General features: G+C 31.4%; 2 protein-coding genes across 2 annotated transcripts; one reads left to right on the top strand and one right to left on the bottom strand.

Moving 5' to 3' along the window:
• Window positions 1-4,581: 4,581 nt before the first annotated feature.
• On the bottom strand, window positions 4,582-8,351 carry LOC101513872 (pentatricopeptide repeat-containing protein At2g39620). Its single transcript, XM_004492041.4, has one exon. It carries the CDS (start codon window positions 8,073-8,075, stop codon window positions 5,499-5,501), a length of 2,577 nt encoding a protein of 858 aa, XP_004492098.1. The 5' UTR covers window positions 8,076-8,351; the 3' UTR covers window positions 4,582-5,498.
• An 8,820-nt stretch (window positions 8,352-17,171) lies between these two features.
• Window positions 17,172-21,235, top strand: LOC101513341 (WUSCHEL-related homeobox 13-like). Its single transcript, XM_004492040.4, has 4 exons — window positions 17,172-17,227; window positions 17,364-17,568; window positions 19,019-19,513; window positions 20,927-21,235. Exons 2-4 carry the CDS (start codon window positions 17,376-17,378, stop codon window positions 21,013-21,015), a joined length of 777 nt encoding a protein of 258 aa, XP_004492097.1. The 5' UTR covers window positions 17,172-17,227; window positions 17,364-17,375; the 3' UTR covers window positions 21,016-21,235.
• The last annotated feature ends 1,480 nt before the right edge of the window (window positions 21,236-22,715 follow it).

The following is a 22,715-nucleotide window of genomic DNA, read 5'->3' as shown; positions in this document are numbered from 1 at the left end:
ATATTCAAAATAAATATGTTTTAAATATTAACATATTAATTTATAAATAGGAAATTTAATTAAAATAGGAACGGGATAAAAGTTAGTAAGAGAAATGTCCAAGGGAAAAAAAGGAGAATTTACTCACATTTCCCTCATTTTAATCCTTCCCGAGAAAAATTCAGGGATTTTAGCTATTTTTCTCTCATTCTTCCTTTCCTTCTTCGTAGCTAACACTAAAAGGAACAACCAAACCAATATTGTTGATCATCCCTATCAACTCTCCTTTTTTCCCTTCTCTTCCAAATATGCCAAAAGTAAAAGCTCGCTAAAATCCCACAAACCTACCCAGGAGTTTTGCATGTAGTGCAAATTCTAACTACTTCTTAAATTAGTGCAAATTCTAAGAGACAACCCTTAAAAACTTTGAGTTATTTGAGATTTAAATTTATTTAGCATAAGGATTTTTGGCTTAATATCATTAAAAAATATTCATTTACTATTAAACTATTTTCTGGTTTAAATTGGGTTATTGAAAATTTGAGAAGTAGAGGGAAATAGATCTTTTAAGCATATAGGAATCTTGTGAGATCTTCACTTAAAGTTGCATTTAAATTGTCATGCATGCTAATATTTTTTATTGCGATGATTTTCTGGATTACTGATTTAGGAACCTAGGAAAATATGATTGAATGAATTATAGTTAGATGTGCAGTTCCCACAATCAAGGTTATACGCAAGCTTCTGGTGTTTTCTTTCTCTTGTTTACCCTGTTGTTTTTGTTTTGTTCATGCCTATGATGTTTCCTTCTATTTTTTCCTTTGGTGTGTTCCCTTCTATTTTTGCCTCTGGTGTTTTCCTTCTCTTTTGACTCGATTGTTTCTCTTATGTCTTTACCTCGAATTTATTTCATCCAAACTTCCTCTGATCAAAATTTGACTCTGATCATGCATCCTCTGACTATGGGCATGCTTCCTCTGACTCTGATCATGCTTTCTCTGACTCTGATCATGCTACCTTTGACTATGAATTTGATCATGTTACATCTAACTCTAACCCTGATCATGCTTCCTCTAACTTTACCTTTGATCATGCTTCCTCAGATTCAACTTTTGATCATGCTGCCTCTGATCAGAATATGCCTCTAATCCATGCATCCCCTGGTCATATTGCCTCTGATCATAATTTGTTTTTCCTCATGTTACCTCTAATCCATGTATTTTATTATCATACTGCCTCTAATCAACAGTTTGCATCTAATCATGTTACCTATAATCTGAACTTCTTTTTATTAGGACACCTCTGGCCGAGCTTGCCTTTGGTCCAAGCATCTTGATTTAAATGTGGAATTTTAAACTACTGAGTTACAATCTAAATATATATATGAGATGGCTAAATGATGAAAGGTGCATTGCATACGTATCATTAAAAAAGCATTGTATACATCAAGTCAAGACATGCATGGCCCAAATACATAGTGGGACATTTGGGGATTGTTTCAGGCATGAAATAATGGGTAAAGGACTTCTATTTTGGGTCGTGGCCATACCAACTTTACCAAGAGGTCTCCATTATCTTGGTGACCCACATCAAGATGATTGGTAAATTTTTCCATACTCTAAGGAAAATAAAGAGTTCATGCATTTTCCAAAATTTAAGGAAAACTATGATGTATTAATTTATATATGTTATGAAAAATTGAAGTTATATATTTTTAGCAAGAATTACATATCATTCTCATAATTTATGTGCATCTATGTAAAGAATTTTTAAACTACCTCTCCCTTTTTAAGAGCTCACTAAGATTATTATCTCACCCTTATTTTCTTATGTATTATAGCAGAGAAGAAGAAGTAGGCCGAAGTTAGAATCATAGGATAGAACTTAGTAGTTATATCATGTTTAAAAAGTAATATGTAATGTAACTTTGGTACTTCAAATGATGATTGTAAACTATAAATTTATAGTTACAATTTATTTTGTTGATTGTACCTTCTATGGTTTTTAATGACTCGTTATGTTTTGTCAAAATGCATGAATTTATTTCCATATTCTAGACAACTAGTGATGTGTTTTACACCTTCACAACACATCTCAACCCAAAACCTTAAGGCAATGGGTATATGGGTCACTTTTATTAAATATCCCACATTTCTACCATTCCTTGTCAATGTGAGACTAAACACTCACACTTGAATTCCAACAATCTCCCCAATTGTGAGTCACCCACAACACTAGACTTGATGCACACTAGGATCTCCCATTCTCGCTCTCCCACCAAGCCAAACCATGGCTTTTATACCACATGTTGGGAAGTCAGGGGGAGCCCGACAATAGCAATGGGTTAAATATCTAGGATCCTTAAAAGACTATGATACCACGTCTGAACCCAAAACCTTAAGGCATTACGTATATGGGTCACCTCTCTTATAAATCCAACATTTCCACAATCCCTAAGTAATATGGACTAACCACTCACACTTTAATTCCAACAATTTCCCCCTCAAGTGTGAATCACCCATAACACTAGACTTGATCAAGACTAGGATCTCTCATTCCTACTGCTCCACCAAGCTACACCATGGCTCTGTTACTACTTGTTGGGGAGTACTAGGGAGCAGAGCACCAACAATGGGTTAAACTTCAAAAATCCCTAAGATACCTTAACACCACATTTCAACCCAAAACCTTATGGCAATGGGTATATGGCTTACATCTCTTATATATCCAACATTTTATTCATTCCTAGTCAATGTAGGACTAACCACTAACATTTGAATTCTTGCAATCTCTCCCTCAAGTGTTAGTCACCCACAAGACTAGAGTTGATCCTTACTAGGATCTCCCACTCTCGCTCCCCCACTAAGCCGAATCACAACTATTTTGTTAACGAACCCATGGAAGTGCGACAACAACAATGGGCTAAACATCCAGAATCCCGTAGTGACCTTGACACCAAATCTAAATCCAAAACCTAAAGGCATTAGGTATATGGGGAACCTCAATTATATATCCAACATTTCCTTCATTCCTAGTCAATATGAACTAACCACACACATTTGAATTCCACATGGGAGCGCAATAACATTAATGGGTTAAATGTCAAGGATCCCAATAAAACCTTGACACCACATCTCATTCCAAAACCTTATGACAATGGGTATATGGCTCACCTCCCTTACATATCCAATGTGTAACACCTCGATTTTTAACAACGCGGGTGTATTTTTTTTTTCAAACAAATTTAAATTCATAAATCAATGAAATACCTTTGGATAAAATATTAAGTTGTAATGCAAACGAAAAAAGTCATAAGTAATTACATCATAATTACCAACAACCTAAAATAGTTTTTGGGATTAAAATCCAAAGTATTTAAACAGAAAAATACATCAGGGATATGAGACCTATCAGACATAGCTCATACCCCAGGGGTATTCTCGACAATCACCTCTACAAAAAAATTGCACCAAGAATCTCTATCTTCCCCAACAGTCACACAAAAAAAATGGAACATGGACCCACCAAAACAAAAGTCAAACTGAAAGTATAAATTATAGGTACAGTCTTCCGAAAATAAAATAATTACAACCGCAAAAGAAAGAAATATAGTCCCGATACAACCAAACTAATCTGATCATACTACTAAAACTATAATAACCCAGTGATCTCCACACGCCCCACAAGTTCCTCCTGACACAGCATCGGTCAGGTATGTCTAACTATGTTCCCGTCGCCAGGGTACTAATTAGTGTGTGTGTGTGTGTGTGTGTGTGTGTGTGTGTGTGTGAGACCTTTGTCACAATCCCAACTTCAATATAAAAGTTTGTCGCGCAATAATTTGTTATTTGTTTTATATTTGAATAATGTGTTGGACATTTTTATCTAATTTTATGTTTAACGCTATGTAGAAACCATGTGTTATCTAATTTTATGTTAAACACCATGTAGAAATCATGTGTTGTGATGACTCTTAGAAATAAAAATAAAAGTTACAGCATTTATATATTGAGTTGGTATTAGATAAATGAATATTTTATGTTAGTTTGCTTAGTTTATTTAAGAATATTAAATTGTAGTGCTAATTACGTTCAAGCACAACTTTGTGCATTTATTTGTTAGATTTTACGTGTTTTGTGTAATGTGAAGGATTTAACATGTTCAATATTTTGGAAGGTGTTGCGGGGTGCTATAGTACTAACGCGTGATGGTTAATCTTGAACTTAAAATAACACAACTCGCATCTGCGAGTACCTATCCGAACTCGTCTCGATATGGACGCAAAAAATCAACTTTGATTGAATGTGAGTACGGTTTTCTCCGAAATTAAAACTCTTGCAGAATCTTACGGATCAGAATCTCATAATCAACAAAAAAAATTATCTCATAATCAACAAAAAAATTATCGCAAAGAAGTAAGAGTTTATAACAAAGATAATTGCCACAAGTCACAATATCAGCTAGAAAAACAACTACTACTACCTTGGGGGAATCAAATTCTACGAACCTAGAGTGTCTTGATTTCCAATTTGTTGAACATTATAAAAATGTGACTGATATCATTAAACTAAAGGCAAAATCAATTATCACTGAAGATGGTAATTAAATAACAACTAAACATTGTTGCATCTATGAATTGAACTAAAATAAGTAACTTGAAAGTGCAAAACATCATCAAATTGATACAAGTGTAAGAAAATAGTGGTACAGTGAAAAACATGTTTAGGAACTTGACCTTTTTATTTCTGGTAATTTCAATCTCTTAATGGTCCTAAATAAGCAGCAATAAGGATTTTATGAACACTTGTTCCTGGAAAATAATCTATAATTTGAGAAACAATAACCTAAAATTATAATATAAGCAAGCACCTTCCATCTCCTTCTCATAGAAATGATGTATAAATCTGACCAATGTACAAAAAGGTGGAAGCATTCTCCAAAATTTCCGTTCAGGAAGTTTGCGACCAGACCACCTTCCAACGGCAACATTCGCTAATTCATTACCAAAGTTGTTATCTGCTGTAGAATTAGACTGTTCTCTTGATCTTACTTCTGCAGCATTTTCAATCTTAATTCTCAAAATACTTTCTAGGAAGCCCATTAGATCAAATCACTAGCTTATTCATGTCATCTTCGCTTCTTTCCGTTAACATATCCTGCTGCTGTATGTGTTAACTCAAGCTAGGCAACGCAAAATGAGTAATCTCCAAAAATTACATACTGCGCGCACATGCATAACAATTCCATGTTTCCAAAAATTACACATAATGACAATGTGTTTAAATTCTAGTGCAGACGATTCCCCGACTTGCTGATTCTTGTAGGTTTCTTCTTCATTGTTAATCGAAAAGAGGAACTTTGATTGCAGGCCTACTTCTTTGTATGATTTTTAATGAAAAAATTCCTTTGACCTGTTTGTCCAATCTCATTCCAAATTCTGTTTTTAAGTATGCTGTTAGTACGTACTAATAGTGGCAGAGCTTTGTCACTGGAACTTGGAACTCCAGGGTTTACAACACTCACACACACTGCACACCAACTACTTGTTTGTGAGCTCCAACCCTACTATATCCTGGAATTTTCTTCAACCCATGGTGATTCATATGTAATCTTGTCTTTTTGGCATCATTCCACCTACCACATTGAGCATAAATATCTGACAAAACTACATAATGAACTGCATTTCTTGGTTCAAGTTTAAGGAGGTGATGCAGGGCAACCTCTCCTAATGCAACATTGGAATGAATTTTACACGCTCCCAAGAGGGCTCCCCAAACTTGAGCGTCAGGTTCTGTTGGCATTTTTTTAATTAAACTCAAAACTTCGTCAAACAAACCAGCACGGCCCAAAAGATCAACCATGCAGGCATAGTGTTCCATATTAGGTTCAACATGGTGCTTTTCACTCATGGAGGCGAAAACATTCCTTCCTTCTTGAATTAAACCAGCATGTCTACAAGCAGATAATACACTGATGTAGGAAATAGAATCGACATGGACATTAGTCTGTTGCATATGTGAAAAAAGTGTGATGGCAAGTTCACCTTGGCCATGCATTGCATAACCCGAAAGCATTGCATTCCATGAGATACTGTCTTTGTTTTCCATTTCATGAAAACATTTCTCGGAATAACTGAGTTGTCCACATTTAGCATACATATCTATGAGACTGTTTCCGATAAGGGTACTGGATAGAAATCCAGTTCGGACAATGCAGGCGTGAAAAGCCATGGCCTCTCTTAATACTGTCAAATATGACACAGCAGGAAGGACGGTCACAAATGTGACTAAATTCGGCCTGACATTTTCTAATTTCATCCGACGAAAAGTGGAAATTGCTTCATTGGCACATCCATTATGCAGATACCCTGCAATCATTACATTCCAAGATACCTCATCCTTTAAATGCTTGGTTAAGAAAAAAAACTTCTCAACTGAGCAAAGGCTTCCACATTTGGCATACATGTCCATTAGAGCAATTTTTATATGAATGTTAGATTCAAAACCACACTTTTCAATATTCCCATGAAAGCATGTTCCTAGATCTAGATCATCCAGAATGGAGCAAGCTGAAACCAAACCCACCATGGTTCCACTATCAGGTTGAATCCCACTTAATTGTAATCTACGGAACATTTCAAATGCTACATGCGGGTCTCCATATTTGGTAAACCCATTTATCAATGTATTCCACACCACAACGTCTTTATAGTGCATTCCGTTGAATAGTGTCATAGCATAAATAAATAATTCAAATTTCATGTACATTGAGACAAGGGTTGTTACTGCAAAGATATCGGACACCATATCTGCTGTAATAGCGTAGCTGTGCAGAGTCTTACCTAATCTAAGATTTGAAATTTCTGAACAAGCTGAAACAAGAATCGTCACTATCGCTTTACCTGGTTTCAAACCTTCATGGTGCATCTCGGGGAATATAGACAATGCTTCTCTGGGATATCCAGCTTGGACAAGAGCCGATAAAAAAGCAGACCAAGCAACCGAATCTCTTCCTTCGAGACTCAGAAACAATTCTTTAGCCTTCTTCAACTCGCCACATTTTGCATACATGCTCACTACAGGAGTAGCAACAACAATATCTGACATTATCCCCAGCTGCAAAGCACAATCATGAATTTCCTTCCCTTTCTCGAGGTCTCTCATCTCCGAAGCTGCCAAAAGAGCATTCACGATCGCTACCTTATTCATCTTAACATTTTTCTGCTTCATTTTATCAAGTAATTGAAGAACCTCAAAGTAACAACCATGCTGTACATATCCAGCCATCATTGTTGCCCACGACACATCATCCATAACCCGCATCCGGTCAAAAATTCGACGAGCCAAATATACCTCGCCACATTTCGAATACATATCAATCAACGAATTCGAAACCACACCACAAATACCTCTCCTAACAACATAACCATGAATAGACTTACAACAACCAAAATCCTCTAATCTAGAAACAGCCGGAGCCAAGTTCAAGATGCTCACAGTATCAACCTCCACACCCTCCACCTGCATCCTCCAAAACATTTCCATTCCCTCACAAGGATTTAAACTCTGCGACAAACCCGAAATCATCGCATTCCAAGTAGTAACATCTTTCTTCGGCATTTTATCAAATACCTTTCTTGCACTATCTAAATGACCCATTTTACAAAACATGTTAACAAGACTAGTCCCAATAAAAACATCACATTCTAACCCCTTCAAAACTATATCTTTATAAACAGAAACACCCTCATGAAAATCTAAAGCACAAGTACAAGCTTTTAAAACAAAGGTAAATGTGTATTTATCAGGTTCAAGTCCAATTTGTAACATTGTGTGATACAAGTTTATAGCTTTATGGAACTTAAGGAATCTAGAATAAGCTCTAATCAATGAGTTCCAAAGAATAAGAGATGGGTTTGTGACAAGGAAATGGGCATGGATTTGAAGGAGAGGGTTGAAGTGTTTGCATGAACGAATAAGCTGAAGGTAATGATTGTGATGTGATGGCATTGGAAAGGAATTAGCATTTGCAAAGTTGTGAAAGTGAAGTGAATTTGAATATTTCTTTGTAAATGTGATGATGTTTCTCAATCTCATTTTGGAACATAATAAGAAGCATGCGTTAATGAATGTCTGGTTTGTGGATTGTTTTGAAACATTAATGTACTTTTCTAATCAAGATCTTGTTGTTTGAGGACGCTTTGTTCTCGCGAAAATGCAAAACTTACTCAAAAGACTAATTTTGGTCCAAAAAAAAAAACAAGTCCGGATTAAAAAATATTGCTTTTGGACTTTTGGCAAAATTAAACTAGCACAGGTTAGTTCTTAAATCAAGTTATTTTATTGAACCGCCTCTTACGCGTGGAAGTTGAGTTAGATGTTAGGTACGTTCTTTTTTGTTTTATTTATAATGGCTAACGACGACTCGTCATAAAATATGGTAATATATATAAAATATTTGTCACCATAAAATAATAAAAATATCAAAATCATAAAATATTTGTCACCATAAAATAATAAAAATATTAAAATCATAAAATCATAAAATATTTGATTTGCAAGTATGAATATAAACAAAGTTACAAAATTCTTAAAATTACATAAAAGTATTTGCAAGTGTTAAAATCCAATATCCTAAAGTAATCAAATATTTTTTGAAATTAGATTACCTTTAAATTCGATATGCTTTTATTTAGTACTTAATTTTTTTAAATAGTTTGTTATTTTGTAAAATCAAGATCTCTCATTTGTATTTATTTATCGAATTCAAACTATTTTTTTGAATTGATCCAAGTTAAATTGGTCGAGTTGGCTCAACCAATGTAACGCCATACGTAGACATACACACACAAAAAATAACTTAAAAAAATTAAAAATTAAATGATGTACACTTTTTTTGTATACGGTCTTACAAAGTTGTGATCATCTAAGTATTTCTCCAAGAAACAAGGGACAAGTTAATCTCTAATTAATTAAAAAGAAAAAGTTAACAACAAAAATTTAAGAAAGAAAATTGATAGACAAAAAGAAAGGAATACAAACAACTAAAACTAGTCTTCCATTCTCCTTTCAAAACTTAAAGTAGAAGTCCCAAGTCTTCAAAATTGTTCCTCACTCTTCTGATGGACAACGACGACTATAACGACAGCGAGGAAGACGAGGTGGCAAGCGTATGGTGCTCGATCAACTATGTGACAAAGAGGGAGGAAGACAACAAATGACACAATGTGACCACGATTCTGATGGTGAGCATTGTTCAGGTTGACAATTTAAGATTAGATTTAATCTTATTTTATTCATGTGAGTATTACGGTATTCTTAAAAGAATTTTGTTCTTGTGACTCTTAGAACTTTTGTGTCCTTGTGTGATAGATATTTGATTATTATTTTTAGTTGTGGTTCATACATCATGAGTGAAGACACATTTCCGTCATTAGCTTAAGTTGGATAACGTCACAAATAACATTTGTGAAGTTTGGAATAGTAAGATTGTGAGATATGGGGAGAAACATATTTTGACAATGATGGAAGAATTGAGGTGTTATTTGACGAGGAGGAGGATGACATACCATTGGTTCAACAAAATAAAATAGATAAATTAAAGGTAGAGAGTAATTATGAAAACACATGAAGTGAAGTGACTTGCTTAATGTGTGGTGAATCTGGTTATTATGAAAAGATATGCAAAGGACCTCCTACATTAGGTTGTATGAAAAAGAAAAAGAAACAAGTTTTAAGAAAGAAGAAAAAAAATTAATATGAGAGTTTGTCACGTGCAATAATTTGTTGTTTGTTTTATATTTGAATAATGTGTGTTGGACATTTTTATCTAATTTTATGTTTAACACTATGTAGGAACCTTGTGTTATCTAATTTTATGTGAAACACCATGTAGAAATCATGTGTTGTGATGACTTTAGAAAGAAAAAAAAAGTTATCTAGCCTTTTTATATTGAGTTGTTATTAGATAAATGGGCAGCTTATGTCTTTTTGTTTAGTTTATTTAAGAATATTAAGTTGTAGTGTTAATTAAAGTCAAGTACAATTTTGTGCATTTATTTATTAGATTTCACGTGTTTTGTTTAATACGAAGGATTCAACAGGCTCAATGTTTTACAAGGTATTGCGGGGTGTTATAGTACTAATGTGTGATGGTTAATCTTGAACTTAAGTGAACACAACTCGCATTTGCGAGTATCCACTCGAACTCGTCCCGATTTGGTCAGAGAAAATCAATTTTGGTTGAATGTGAGTACGATTTTCCCCAATTTAAAACTTGAGGTTGCGGCGGATTTGAGGTTTTGATATTTAATATCTTTTAAATATTATAAATTATAATCTCCTTTATATAAAAAAGATTATTTTAATATTTTATTTTATTATTGCATGATAATAACTATTTTATTATATTAATCATAATAAACATGACTTCTAAATTTATTATTTTATATATATATGAATGAGTGTAGATGTAGAGCGGGAAATCTGAACTCCATCGATGGCGTAAAACTCAAACTCCAACGTGCGTGGGGATAAGAACTTCAATTTCACATCCGATAAAAATGAGAGCGGATGTGAATTTTTTTCGACTAATTTAGTGTGCGATAAGAGAGACAAACCCTGCATCTGACCCGCCTCGTTGTCATGCCTAATTGCATTATGATGAGCTGAAGTTGAGAGATTGAAAACATCACATATAAGATAAAAATGTGTGGTCCTCTATTGTACCTCACTCATAAAGACAAGAAATATTCTTTATTCTTTGAGTATTTTCTCTTTCATTATTGTTTTAATGGTAACTCATTTTATAAATAGATAGAGACTAAATATAGCATTCAAAATCTCTTTATCCCTGGTCTTATTGGGGTTGCTTCACATACCTCTAAATTTCATTCCATTTTCATTTCTCCATAGCAAAATAAAAAATAAAGTGTTGTATCTCTCACTAAAGCACTAGTGGTTGACAAATCATTAGTTCTATTTGATGATTCAACTTAAGTTATTTGTATGTTACTTCTTTTAAGTTGTAATGGATCTAAATATTTGCTTCTTGTGTATAGTTTTCTTGATATTCTTTATGAGCAATTTGGTCCTTTAAATTTCAAGTGTTGGTAAAATTAATCTATAAATTTTATGAATTGACAAATACACTCCTAAAATTATAAAATGTCTAGCAAAATAGTCCCTCTATAAAATTTACGATTATGATATGACATATTAATTGAATATGTAGTTTCTCCATATCAATGTCATCTCACCAGGGACTAATTTGCCTAAAATTTTTTGTCATCCCATAGACAAATTTGCTAATAAATGTAATTGTACATAAACTAGTTACAGATAAAATAATATTTTAAAGACCTAAATTTTATAGATAAAACAGTTCGTATCGCAATGACATTGATGTGAAATTAACATGAATGAGTCATATATTTAATTAAACATGTCACATCATAGTTAAAAATTTAGAGAGAGATTATTTTAGTTGATATTTTACAATATCAATAATATATTTGTCGATTGGCTGAATTTAGGAACAAATATAACGACTTTATAATTTGAGGACCAATTTTTCTATCCACTCATTTGTAATCAAATTATATTGATTTATGTTTTTATATATGAAATTAAAATAGTTATTGTACAATAAATGCAATAAAATAGATATACTAAACGCAATAAAATTACGAATATATAAATAATCTACTAATAAGATAAATAAATTTTTAGTCATTATAACATTGTTATTTTTTACTTTTAGTTCCTATAATTTTTTTTTCCAATTTCTAATACATATAAAAATCATCATTTGCAAGTTTAGTCTATGTTATGAAGTTATTGTGGTTTGATGAATAGAATGCCACATGTCAAAATTACATAGACTATTTTAATTGAGTTGTCAGTTGATTGCACGTTGACTCATATATTTTATTAGTTTTTTTTTATCATTTTAAATTTAAAAAATACAAAATAAAAACCCTAAATTCACTTTTTTTTTATCTTCAATTGGTTGTATTTAGTTGTCAACTCAATTAAAATAGCCCACATGACAATGACATGTAGCATTTAGTTAGTCAAACTATGTTGACTTCACAACATGGACCAAATTTGCAAATAATGAATAGACTAAAAACCTATTCATCTCTAACATATATAGAAAAGACAACTTGTATTATTCATGTAAATTAGTTTTATACTCATGTCAATTGAAAATGCAACATTTAACTGTTATCTATAAATTATGGTTGCAAATTGAGCTTACAAAGCAATATTGTGAATTTTTATGTCATGTAGATGTGAAACTATTTTATATTGGTGGTTTATTTGATTAAACGTTAAATTATAATGTCATTTATGTTTTCTTTATACATGCATATGAGAATTTATTATTTGAAAAAATGATCTTTAAATACATTTTAAATCTTAAAAAAAAAAAAATTATAGTTGTATGCGATGTATCTCTTATAAATTTTGGACACATATGTAATATTTAAATGTGTTAAAACTATTATGTTAATTAATCAAATTAAAGTGATCTATTTCATATAAAGTTCATGGTTAAGGATATAATTGTCATAAAAAATATTATTTAAATACCATAAATGTTATTTCTATTTTTATGATGGGTTGAAACATAAATAATAAAAGTTTGATAGTCCTTACTCTCGGTGGAGGATATTGACCTAAAACTTTGAGGGCGTCGAATTTTATAATTCTAATTAATAAATTAAAAAATAATATTGTATATTTGTATTTTAAATTTTAAATTTGTAATTAAGCGCACAAAAATTTGCAAACACAACAATAGAAAGAGGAGAAATGAGATTAAGAAATTTTTAAGTTTGGGAGTGATGAAGCTATTGGTGTAGGATTGTTTAATCACCAGAATGATGCTTTTTAAGTGTTGATTTAAAACTTTACAATTTTCATCTTTGTCGGAAATTTTCTGCTTGAAAAATGTATCAATTTTCTTATTTTAAACACCATATCACTCCTAAAAAATACACAAATTAATTACACAACTCTAACTTAGTAACATAAAAAAAAAAAAAAAAAAAAAAAAAAAAAAAAAAAAAAAACATTTGAATCACAAATACATTCAGACAAATAGTTCACATTCATCAAAGTCACATCTCACATTCACAAAGTAAAAGAGTTCATAAATTCATAATCTCACATCCACACTACACTAATTAGAAAAACAATTCACAATTTACAAAGTCACAATTCACACACTAAAGTTCACAATCATAATTTTCACACTAAAATTATTCACAATTCACAAAGTCACAAATACAATTCACACCCTACTACTAGTTCACAAACCTAAACTAAAACAATTCATAATTAACAAATAATAGAAGAGGAAAAGAGTAATAGAGTAATAACCTGAAAAATATATAAGAAGTAGATTGGGATAATCTGAGACTATGAAACGAGACGAAGAAGCGGAGAGAGATGGGCATGTGGCAACCTTGGTTGCAGAGGAAGAAGATCGGAGAATAGAGATGTCGGATGCGAGAAGAAAGAGTCTAAGTGAGAAATCGACGTTGTGTGGAGGACGCATATAAGGGGGTTGAGAGGGGGAGACGAGTGAGAGTCGTGTCGTGTGGAGGTTGGTCGGTGCGCGCGAACGAGAGGGTTGAGAGGGAGAGACGAGAGAGAGTCAATGAGAAAATATAGAGAAGAGAATAACAAAGAAGAGAAGAGAGAGAGAACAAAGAAGAGAAGAGAGAGAACAAAGAAGAGAAGAGAGGGAGAGCAAAGAAGAAAGGGAGAAAAGGGATGTAATGGTGAATAGATTTCTCCACACTTTAAGAGTTTGAGGGATATTTTAGCAACTTATCACTATTATTTTAATAATTTATTATTATTATTATTATTATTATTATTATTATTATTATTATTATTATTATTTATAATAAAAAATAGGGGATATCGTGGGCCCTACGACTCCTTAAAAGTTCTGTCACCGGTTACTCTTCATGAAAGGACACATGCTTACTATAAATAATGGTTATAGTCCACAATTGTACACAATAAGAAAGTCATAATTTTCTTCCTCCATTAGACGAGATAGTAGACCAAACGTAAGAAATTTACAATTCAAAGATCATTACCTTATAACTTAGAACTCTCACTTCATTAAGACTTTTAAAGATTCATCAAGTACGCTTATGCATTCATCATCTTGAATTGACATGAGATTATATAAGTATTTTGCCTTTGGAAACATTTTTTCAACAGTAACTTCTGCAAAACTATAAAGTTAATTAAATTATAATTTTCACAACACTTACTTGATAATATTTTTATTCAAGGATTTTTTTTTTTTTTGTATTTAACTTTTTGGTTCTCAAGAGAAAGAGAGTTTGGCTGAGAGATAAGTAAAATTTGGCTAACAACTGTTCTAGTCATAATTTGAACTCAGGTTTTCCCGAACGATTCGTTCAATTAACTGAAGTTCATTAATCACTTGAGCTCAATTACTTAGTTTAAGCAAGGATATATTAGGTGGGTTGAGTTTTAATAAGAGATTATTAAATCTTGATTATACAACCATATATAAATGATCATGATTGAAAGTGTCACTCCACCACTTAAAACAATTACATGATTTTTTGTTTTAATCTTAACCATTCATGATTTGATTAATCATTAAGATTTATTCTCTCACATTCTTATTGTAAAATCATCTCATTTGATATTTTTCTTTGGTTTAAATATTTTATACGACCATATAAGTTCGTGCATTTCATATTTTTGTCCCTGTAATTTTTTTTTTCTCTTCAATTTAAACTTTATAAGTAGTTTAATTTTAAAATCATCTCTATTATTAGTTGTTGTTAAAAAAAGTTTATGTGGCAAACAAATGAGTGGTGTGACACTTTGATGCAGCAGAAGAATAAATTAAATAATTAAATAAAATAAAATAAAATAAAATAATTAATTGATTAAAAAATGATTTAAATATGTCTTTGGTTCTTGCAATTATAACATTTTTTATTTTGGTCCTCGTAAATATTTTTGTTTGGTTTACATCCCCGTAAATATAGTTTCATTTTAAAATAGTTCTTCCGTCAAATTTCTGTTACAAAAACACTAACACCGTTAATATATTTTTAGTCCCACCAAGTGTTTGTGAGAATGTGTAAGAGTAGTTCTCCTCCTCATTCAATACACCAACAACAATAATTTAAAGTACCTTACAATTGATTCATATTATTAAAAAGTATCAAAAACATCTTGTAATCCTCCAAAGCTTCATAGGAATGCTTATTCCTCTTCAAATATTAGTGGCCTTACTTGCAAAGTGATTTATAGCTTATACAATTTCTTTTTGTGTTCAAATGTGGCATGTATTGTCTCTATAGTGTCACACCTTCCTCTCTGCTCTATTATTTTGGGAGACAATGATATTTTTTAATTTAAGAGATATTTTATTACTATTTTCCTAAATTATTTCTTAACATTTTTTTTTGTCAACAAAATATTTCTCAACATTGAATTAATCAGCAGTGTGATTATTGCACTAGAGAGGTCTATAGGTTGTTAAGTCATAAACACGAATAATTCGAGAAGGCCACTAATATTTGAAGAGGAAGAAGCATTCCTACGGAGCTTTGGAGGATTACAAGATGTTTTTGGTACTTCTTAATAATATGATGCAATTGTAAGGTACTTCAAGTTGTTGTGTTGAATGAGGAGGAGGACTTCTCTTACACATTCTCACAAATACTTGGTGAGACCAAAAATATGTTAACGGTGTTCGTGTTTTTGTAATAAAAATTTGACGGAATGACTATTTTAAAATTATATTATATTTGTAGGGATGTAAACCAAACAAAAAAGCTTACAAGGACCAAAATCAAAAAATGTTATAATTGCAAGGACCAAAGATATATTTAAACCTTAAAAAAGTTATGAAAAAAAAAGAAATGAAGAAAAGTTGAAGGTCTTATGTTTTAGTTCCTCCATCCAAAATCAAAAATAAGTTTGGAGATTAGAGTTCTCTCTTCATTTCTCGATCATCCAACTAAATTGAACTTATAAAATTTAAATAAATAAATAAAAACTTACTAGACGAAAATGAGAAAGACGCAAATTTACAAAGACAAATCAAATATGTAAAAATTTTACTTTTACGCATATTTATCTGTGACTATTTTATGCAAATCAAAGATATGTTTTTTTAAGTCACATGACCACTTATATGTTAAAATCTTAAACATATAATATTTTAAAAAGAAAAAAAAACTTTTTTTACGCAAATAATAAAATATTTCAATTTTTAAGATAATTCTTGAATAATAAATATTGTAATATAAATAGTATTGCCTCGAAAATACAACTTTATTGATAATTGTAAGGATGATCTTGAATTCAAAATCCCTTATTTATCTATATAAAATTGAGCGAGTTTGATCACTAAATTATTTGATTATAAAATATTATTCCATGTTTGTCAAAAGATAAAAGTCAAACTCAAACTTTAAGTTTAGCTTTAAATATAATTTTGATCTTTTATTTTTTCTAAAATATTCATTTTGATCTTTATTTTATTTTTAATTTATTTTTGTTTTTTATCTTTTATAAATAATAAATTTTATCTTTTTTCATCATAACTCTTTCAAACATCTGTTTGATAAGTGTCATGAACTATTGAGGTATAATATTTGATCAATTATATAGTTAAGTATACAAACTCAACAAGAATGAGATGAAAATATATAGAACTTTGATAAATATCTTTAATTTTAAAGAATCTATATATATCTCAAATTATGCAAAAAGAATTTTTTCAAATGGAAATCTATTATTAAGTTACGTTGATATTTTTTAAAAGAATATTATAGTACACAGATTCTCAATTGTTAAAAAGAGATTTTAATGACAAAAATTACTATAACTTTTGTTGAGATTAGAAAAAGATTAAAATACATCAATAAAGAATAAAAATTAACACAAAAAATACAAGATAAATAAAAATTAAATAAAAAATAAAATATCAAAGTTATATTTAAATCTAAACTTTAATTATTTTTTTTTTTTACAAAAACCTGGCACTTAACCTTTGTAAAATTTTGACAAAATAATAAAACTATTGGACAAGAATATCCCCGAAAAGTTCACAATATAACAAACCCTACCACTCCATTAAGTTTCTTCTTTTTCGCCGCCGACACATAATACAGTTGCTGCTGCCCACTGCAAACACACGCACTGACACCAACCGTTTCTACTCTCATGTCAGAATACTTTCCTCTTTTTTTTGTTTTTTATATTTATTTAATTTTTCGCACAAAATCGTATTTAGGGTTCTTCTTCTTCTGTTTTATAATATAATAAATATAAAAAATGAAAAAAAATGTGATGATTTTACAGAGAGTGAAAGTGATGGTGAACTTGATGGAGTGGCAGAAACAGCGATGGAATCATCAGAACGCAGCGAATGTTGAAATGATGTACGTGAAGGTCATGACTGATGAACAACTTGAAACGCTTCGGAAACAAATTGCTGTTTACGCAACTATTTGTGAACAGCTTATTGAAATGCATAAAACCCTCTCTACTCACCAAGATCTCACTGGTAAGTTTGTTAATATTCATTTAATCACACTCCTTATAGTTTTTGTTACTGTTATTTACTCCGTCTGTTCCTTGTCAATTTTCAAGGAATTTTTTGTTACTATTTAAAGTCATTTTAATTATTGTTTTTTATTGTACCAAAATTATTATTATTGTTTTGTAAAAAATGTTCATTATTATTTGTTAGAAAGAGAAATAAGTGGAATGAAATATATCATAGCCCCTATTTTCTCTCCACATTAGTATATAATATCATAATAAACTATCATAGGATATAGTAAATAATTTATTATTTTAACTGAAACAAGATTTTAGTTCCACCGCGAAATTCAAGATTTTAGTGCACCGTGTATAAATTCAGGATTTTAGTCCCATGTTTCACAAGTTTTGGTAATATTTCCCACAATCCAGTTTGAGGCTTATTTTTTATGTCGTGTTATACTTATTATTGATGTAGAATTACATTTGATTGTATGACAATTGCTGATTTGGACCAGATATAGTGAAATTTTGAAGAATAGATTTACATCTGATTAATGAAACTAAAAAAAGAAAAGCTTGTAACCGGATTTCTGATGCAATTCATCACCAATGCTACACCATCTAATGTAATTCCACATCATTAATACACTTCATAAAAAACAAGCTGGGAAGGGCTGTGGAGAAAAAATCCAAAACTTGTGAAACTAGGGAGTAAAATCCTCAATTTACAAATGGAGAGACTAAAATTTTGTTTCCGTTAAAATTGAGGGCAGAAAGTACATTTGAGCTTTTTTGTGTGTGTAAATAATCTTAAAATACATAAGAAATATGGAGGAAGTACTCTCTACCAGAATTCAGTTTCAAATTAGTTTTACACTAGCATCTAATGAAAGTCCATTGTTTTGTCACTTCATCTCAATTTTATAATGAAATTGATTATACAGTGACAAAGTAGTGAGTTTTTATTGAATGTCAAAGTGTAAAACTAATTTATGCTTGGTTGTCCCTTTAACTCTTAACAAAATTTCAAAATAGTCATTTAACGTCTTTGATCACATTGACAATTTCAAGGCTAAATTGACTGAACTAAACAGATTAATGTGGTCAAAGATGATTAATTTCACTAACAGTTCTGAAATTTTTCTGATTTTTTGGTCCAAATTGCTATACACCTAACGATGTCTGGACTAAATTAGTTGTTCTTATTATATTTATTAAAGGGAGTGCTAGTTCGTGACTCTCATTAGGTGGGGGTCTGGGGAGTGTAAATAAAGCAACTTTACTCATGCAAGTAGAGTGCTTGTTTCCAAGATTATAACCTATGATCTCCGGGTCATAAGGAAGCAACCTTATCGTTGCGGCCAAGGTTGCCCTCACTATAAAATATTTATTTAATTAGATTCGATAAGTTATGATCAACAATTAATGAAGACATATAAATTGGTGTTTTGTTTTGTTTTGATTGTCAGGGGCTAGGCTGGGAGGTATGTATTGTGACCAATTGATGGGTTCTGGTGGACACAAAATAAGTTCAAGGCAGCGTTGGACACCGACACCTTTGCAACTTCAAATTCTAGAGCGAATATTTGAAGCTGGAACAGGAACTCCAAGCAAGGAAAAGATAAAGGAGATAACTGCGGATTTAAGCAAGCACGGGCAGATTTCTGAGACCAATGTATATAATTGGTTTCAGAATAGGCGCGCTAGGTCAAAGAGAAAGCAGCAGAGTGCAGTGCCTAGTAGCGTTAATGCTGAATCAGAAGTGGAGAATGAGGTTGATTCCAAAGATAAGAAGACTATACTGGATGAGTTTTTTGCGCCTCAGCCTACTGAAAATTTGAGCTTCCAAGACCCTCAAGTGTGCTCTGATTTGCAGTACTTCAATCCTGAATCGGATGACAGTTTGCGACCTGCTAGAAACTTTGATCATGAGCCTGTTTTTGATGGGATGCTATCAAACTCAAGTATGTTGCTTACTTATATTGTGCCTTCTTCCTTTACATGTTTCAATATTTGTATGTATGATTAGTATTTTAAGAATGTGATTAGATAGAAGTTAGTCCTGGTAAGCTAAATTATACCATTCTCAAAGCTGACTTCAATAAGTAATTGAGTTATTTTGTATAATATTATGTTCTTCTCTGAGAAGCAATGACAGACACGGATACCGAACATGACACTGACACTAATACATTGACACGAATAATTTGAAAAATGAAATAAATTGAATGAAACTACATGTGTGGGTGTTGTATCGGTGTCAGACACTGACATGTGTTGGACATTGGACACGCCTTCAATCTGAAATATTGGTGCTACACAAGTTATTCTTATTATGCTTTTCTCAAACTTAGTGAGTTAATGTGGAGTCTTGTTATTAGTGTTGTGAAATGGTGGTCATGGTGCCGCTGTGGAAGAATTTTTACAATCACCATAGGCAATTTGTGAAGGGATGCCCGCCATTGAGGCGCTATAGGCTGCACTAGCGTGTTTATATGGAGGATTTGTGGCGTTCCACTATTGGTCATCGACAACACTGCTTGTTATCAAACCTTGGCCCAATTTAGATTAGTTTCTAACTTATCAGAACTTCTCAATTAAAATATGTTCATGGTTTTTAACAGGCAAAAAAGTTTTTATAAGCTTTTGAATATCTTATGGAAAAGTAAAAATGAGTTAGCTTATGAAAATATTGAGACATTACAAGAAGCTACTATTTTTAAAAAAAAAATCAGGTATTGCAAGAGTTTTTAGTGTTTCTTTTTTATAATTGTTTCTTGAGAAGTTATGTAAATGAATTCTTGTTCACTAGATTTAATTTATGAGAGATACTTAGGGGTCTTTTTTATTATTTAAGTGATTATATCATAATATCAGCCTGAGTAAGCTCTAAATATTTTTTCCAAGCACCCCTTAACTCAGAACACTTCGGAAGGATGAAGTAAACAAAAGAAACAGTAACTGTAAGAGAAATTCCCTTTGTTCCTACAAACACTCCTTATGTCAACACTTTAAAAGGATGAAAAGTAAACAAAAAACCAGTAATTGTAGGAGAATTTTCTTCCATGTCTTACAATGTAGAATTATTTTTGTTATTAATTTCATACATTTGAGCATTTCCCCCCATGTATTATATCGTTATTTATAGGTCTACTTGCTGTAATTTTCATTAACATAGTTGTGCAAACCACACATTTTCATCCATGTTTAGATGACATGGCATATTCCATTTTGATGAATGTTATTTTATCCTTTTGGTGATTGAATTTAACTAGAACATGGCGTCTGGTAATGTAGCTTGTGTCTGTGAAAATTACTTTCTACTTTTACTTTGTGACAATCAAGACCTTTGTTGCATCGCTTATTAATTTTTGCAGGGAGCAGCGACTATCTTACTGGAAAAATAGAAGCATCTGAGAGCTTCAACTTATACCAGTCTGCAGGCGACTACGGCATGGAAGGTTGACACTCGGTGTTTCTTCTGATGGATGTGATTAGCTGTAAAGAAATCGTAGTGTGGTTTTGAGCTGGTTTTGATTAGAAAAACAAAATGAACCAATTGAAATTGGAAACTTACAAGTTATATATAAATAGTTATATAGTTTTATAGATATATAGTCATGTCTTTTGATGGTACTTGGCACATTTTACTTGAGAATGGAATATAGTTGTGAATTGTGACTTCATTATGTGATGTTGGTTTGTTTTATCTTTTGAGTGCCTTATAGCTTGTTTGTTCTATCTTTTGAAATTTAAATTGATATTCACTAGTAACATAGTAAGTTTAAATTGAACAACAAATTAGTTCAACATGATTTGAAGGGAAACTAAATGATACAAATGTCACACAATACAATATATTGTTATCAAAATTAATAAAATACAATTTTTCTGTATAGAGGAATCGCGGATAGCGGAATGACCAAAGGGGTAATCATACTTGATAACTAAAATCTAAGATCAAAATTTAGATCTAATAGTAATCAAAATGAAATTCTAATAGTAATCCTAATAGTAATCAAGTTCTAATAGTAATTAAAATAAAGTTCTAAGAGTAATCAAGTTCTATTCAATAAGACTCAAACTAAAAAACAATTACAATCATGCAAAATTATCTTCTTCATTTTCACTTGTAATTTCAACCACATCAACATTATCTTGATTAAAACTCTTCTTCCTCCACCTCCTCGTCTTCATTAGCCGTAGTTGCAGCGAATCTTGATTGGTGTCTAGTAAGTGTTGCTAGTTCATTAACCCTAACTGCATGCATGTATAAATACACCGTTTTCATCCAATTATTTTTCAAGCAATCATAACACTCATCAATATTGTTGAGAAGAATAGGATCGATTGAATCCTTGTTATCAAATCGGTCTTTAAGAGCTTGGTTGTACTTCACAAAAAAAACATGTCATGTAATCTTTGGTGTTGAAGTTTGCTTAACTTAGAATGAATCTATATTACAATTTTAAAAGAAAAGTAATTAATTCCAAATTCACTACTATATAAGAAAACTAATTAACATTTACTTACTTCCTCAAATGTACTTCAATTGCGCTCACATCCCGACAAGCTGCATGTGAGACTTAATACTTTGATTTCAACCACTTGCAAATGTGGAACATGGTTTCCATACATGGTCTACCATTCAACTGTAACGAAATAAATAATTGTTCTCACTATTTACATTCAATTATCAAATATGTAATTTTAAATTAACAAAACATTGTACTTTAATTTACCATGGGACACAATAAACCTCATTCTAATTGCAAAAAGTATACATTGAGCAATCTCCTTTATAGCTTCATCATCATAATCAGAATCTTTAGAATTCTTTATAATGCAAGGATAAATTCCATTTGTCACTTTTGGATATTTGTCGGTCACTATAGAAGTGATGGGGGTTAAGGAAATGTCATGTTGTATGCAATGAACAATGAAGTTGACACTCTCATCTATTATCTATAATTGAGTAAATTTCTGAGTATTTACCATCGTTTCTATTGAACGTTGTTGCAATAGACTCCTTCTCCCTATCCATTGTCTCATATATGTAACCAATTGCCGACTTTTTCTCGTTATCAACCAGTCTTAAAACATGCACCAATGACCCCATCATCTTGAGAGAGAATATAACATCATTCTAAAATGATACATTGATAA

The sequence above is a fragment of the Cicer arietinum genome, chromosome 3 (assembly GCF_000331145.2).
Source record: "Cicer arietinum cultivar CDC Frontier isolate Library 1 chromosome 3, Cicar.CDCFrontier_v2.0, whole genome shotgun sequence".
NCBI classification, from domain to species: Eukaryota; Viridiplantae; Streptophyta; class Magnoliopsida; order Fabales; family Fabaceae; genus Cicer; species Cicer arietinum.
The sequence above is the reverse complement of the archived record's forward strand: the minus strand, read 5'-3'. Positions and strand labels throughout refer to the sequence as shown.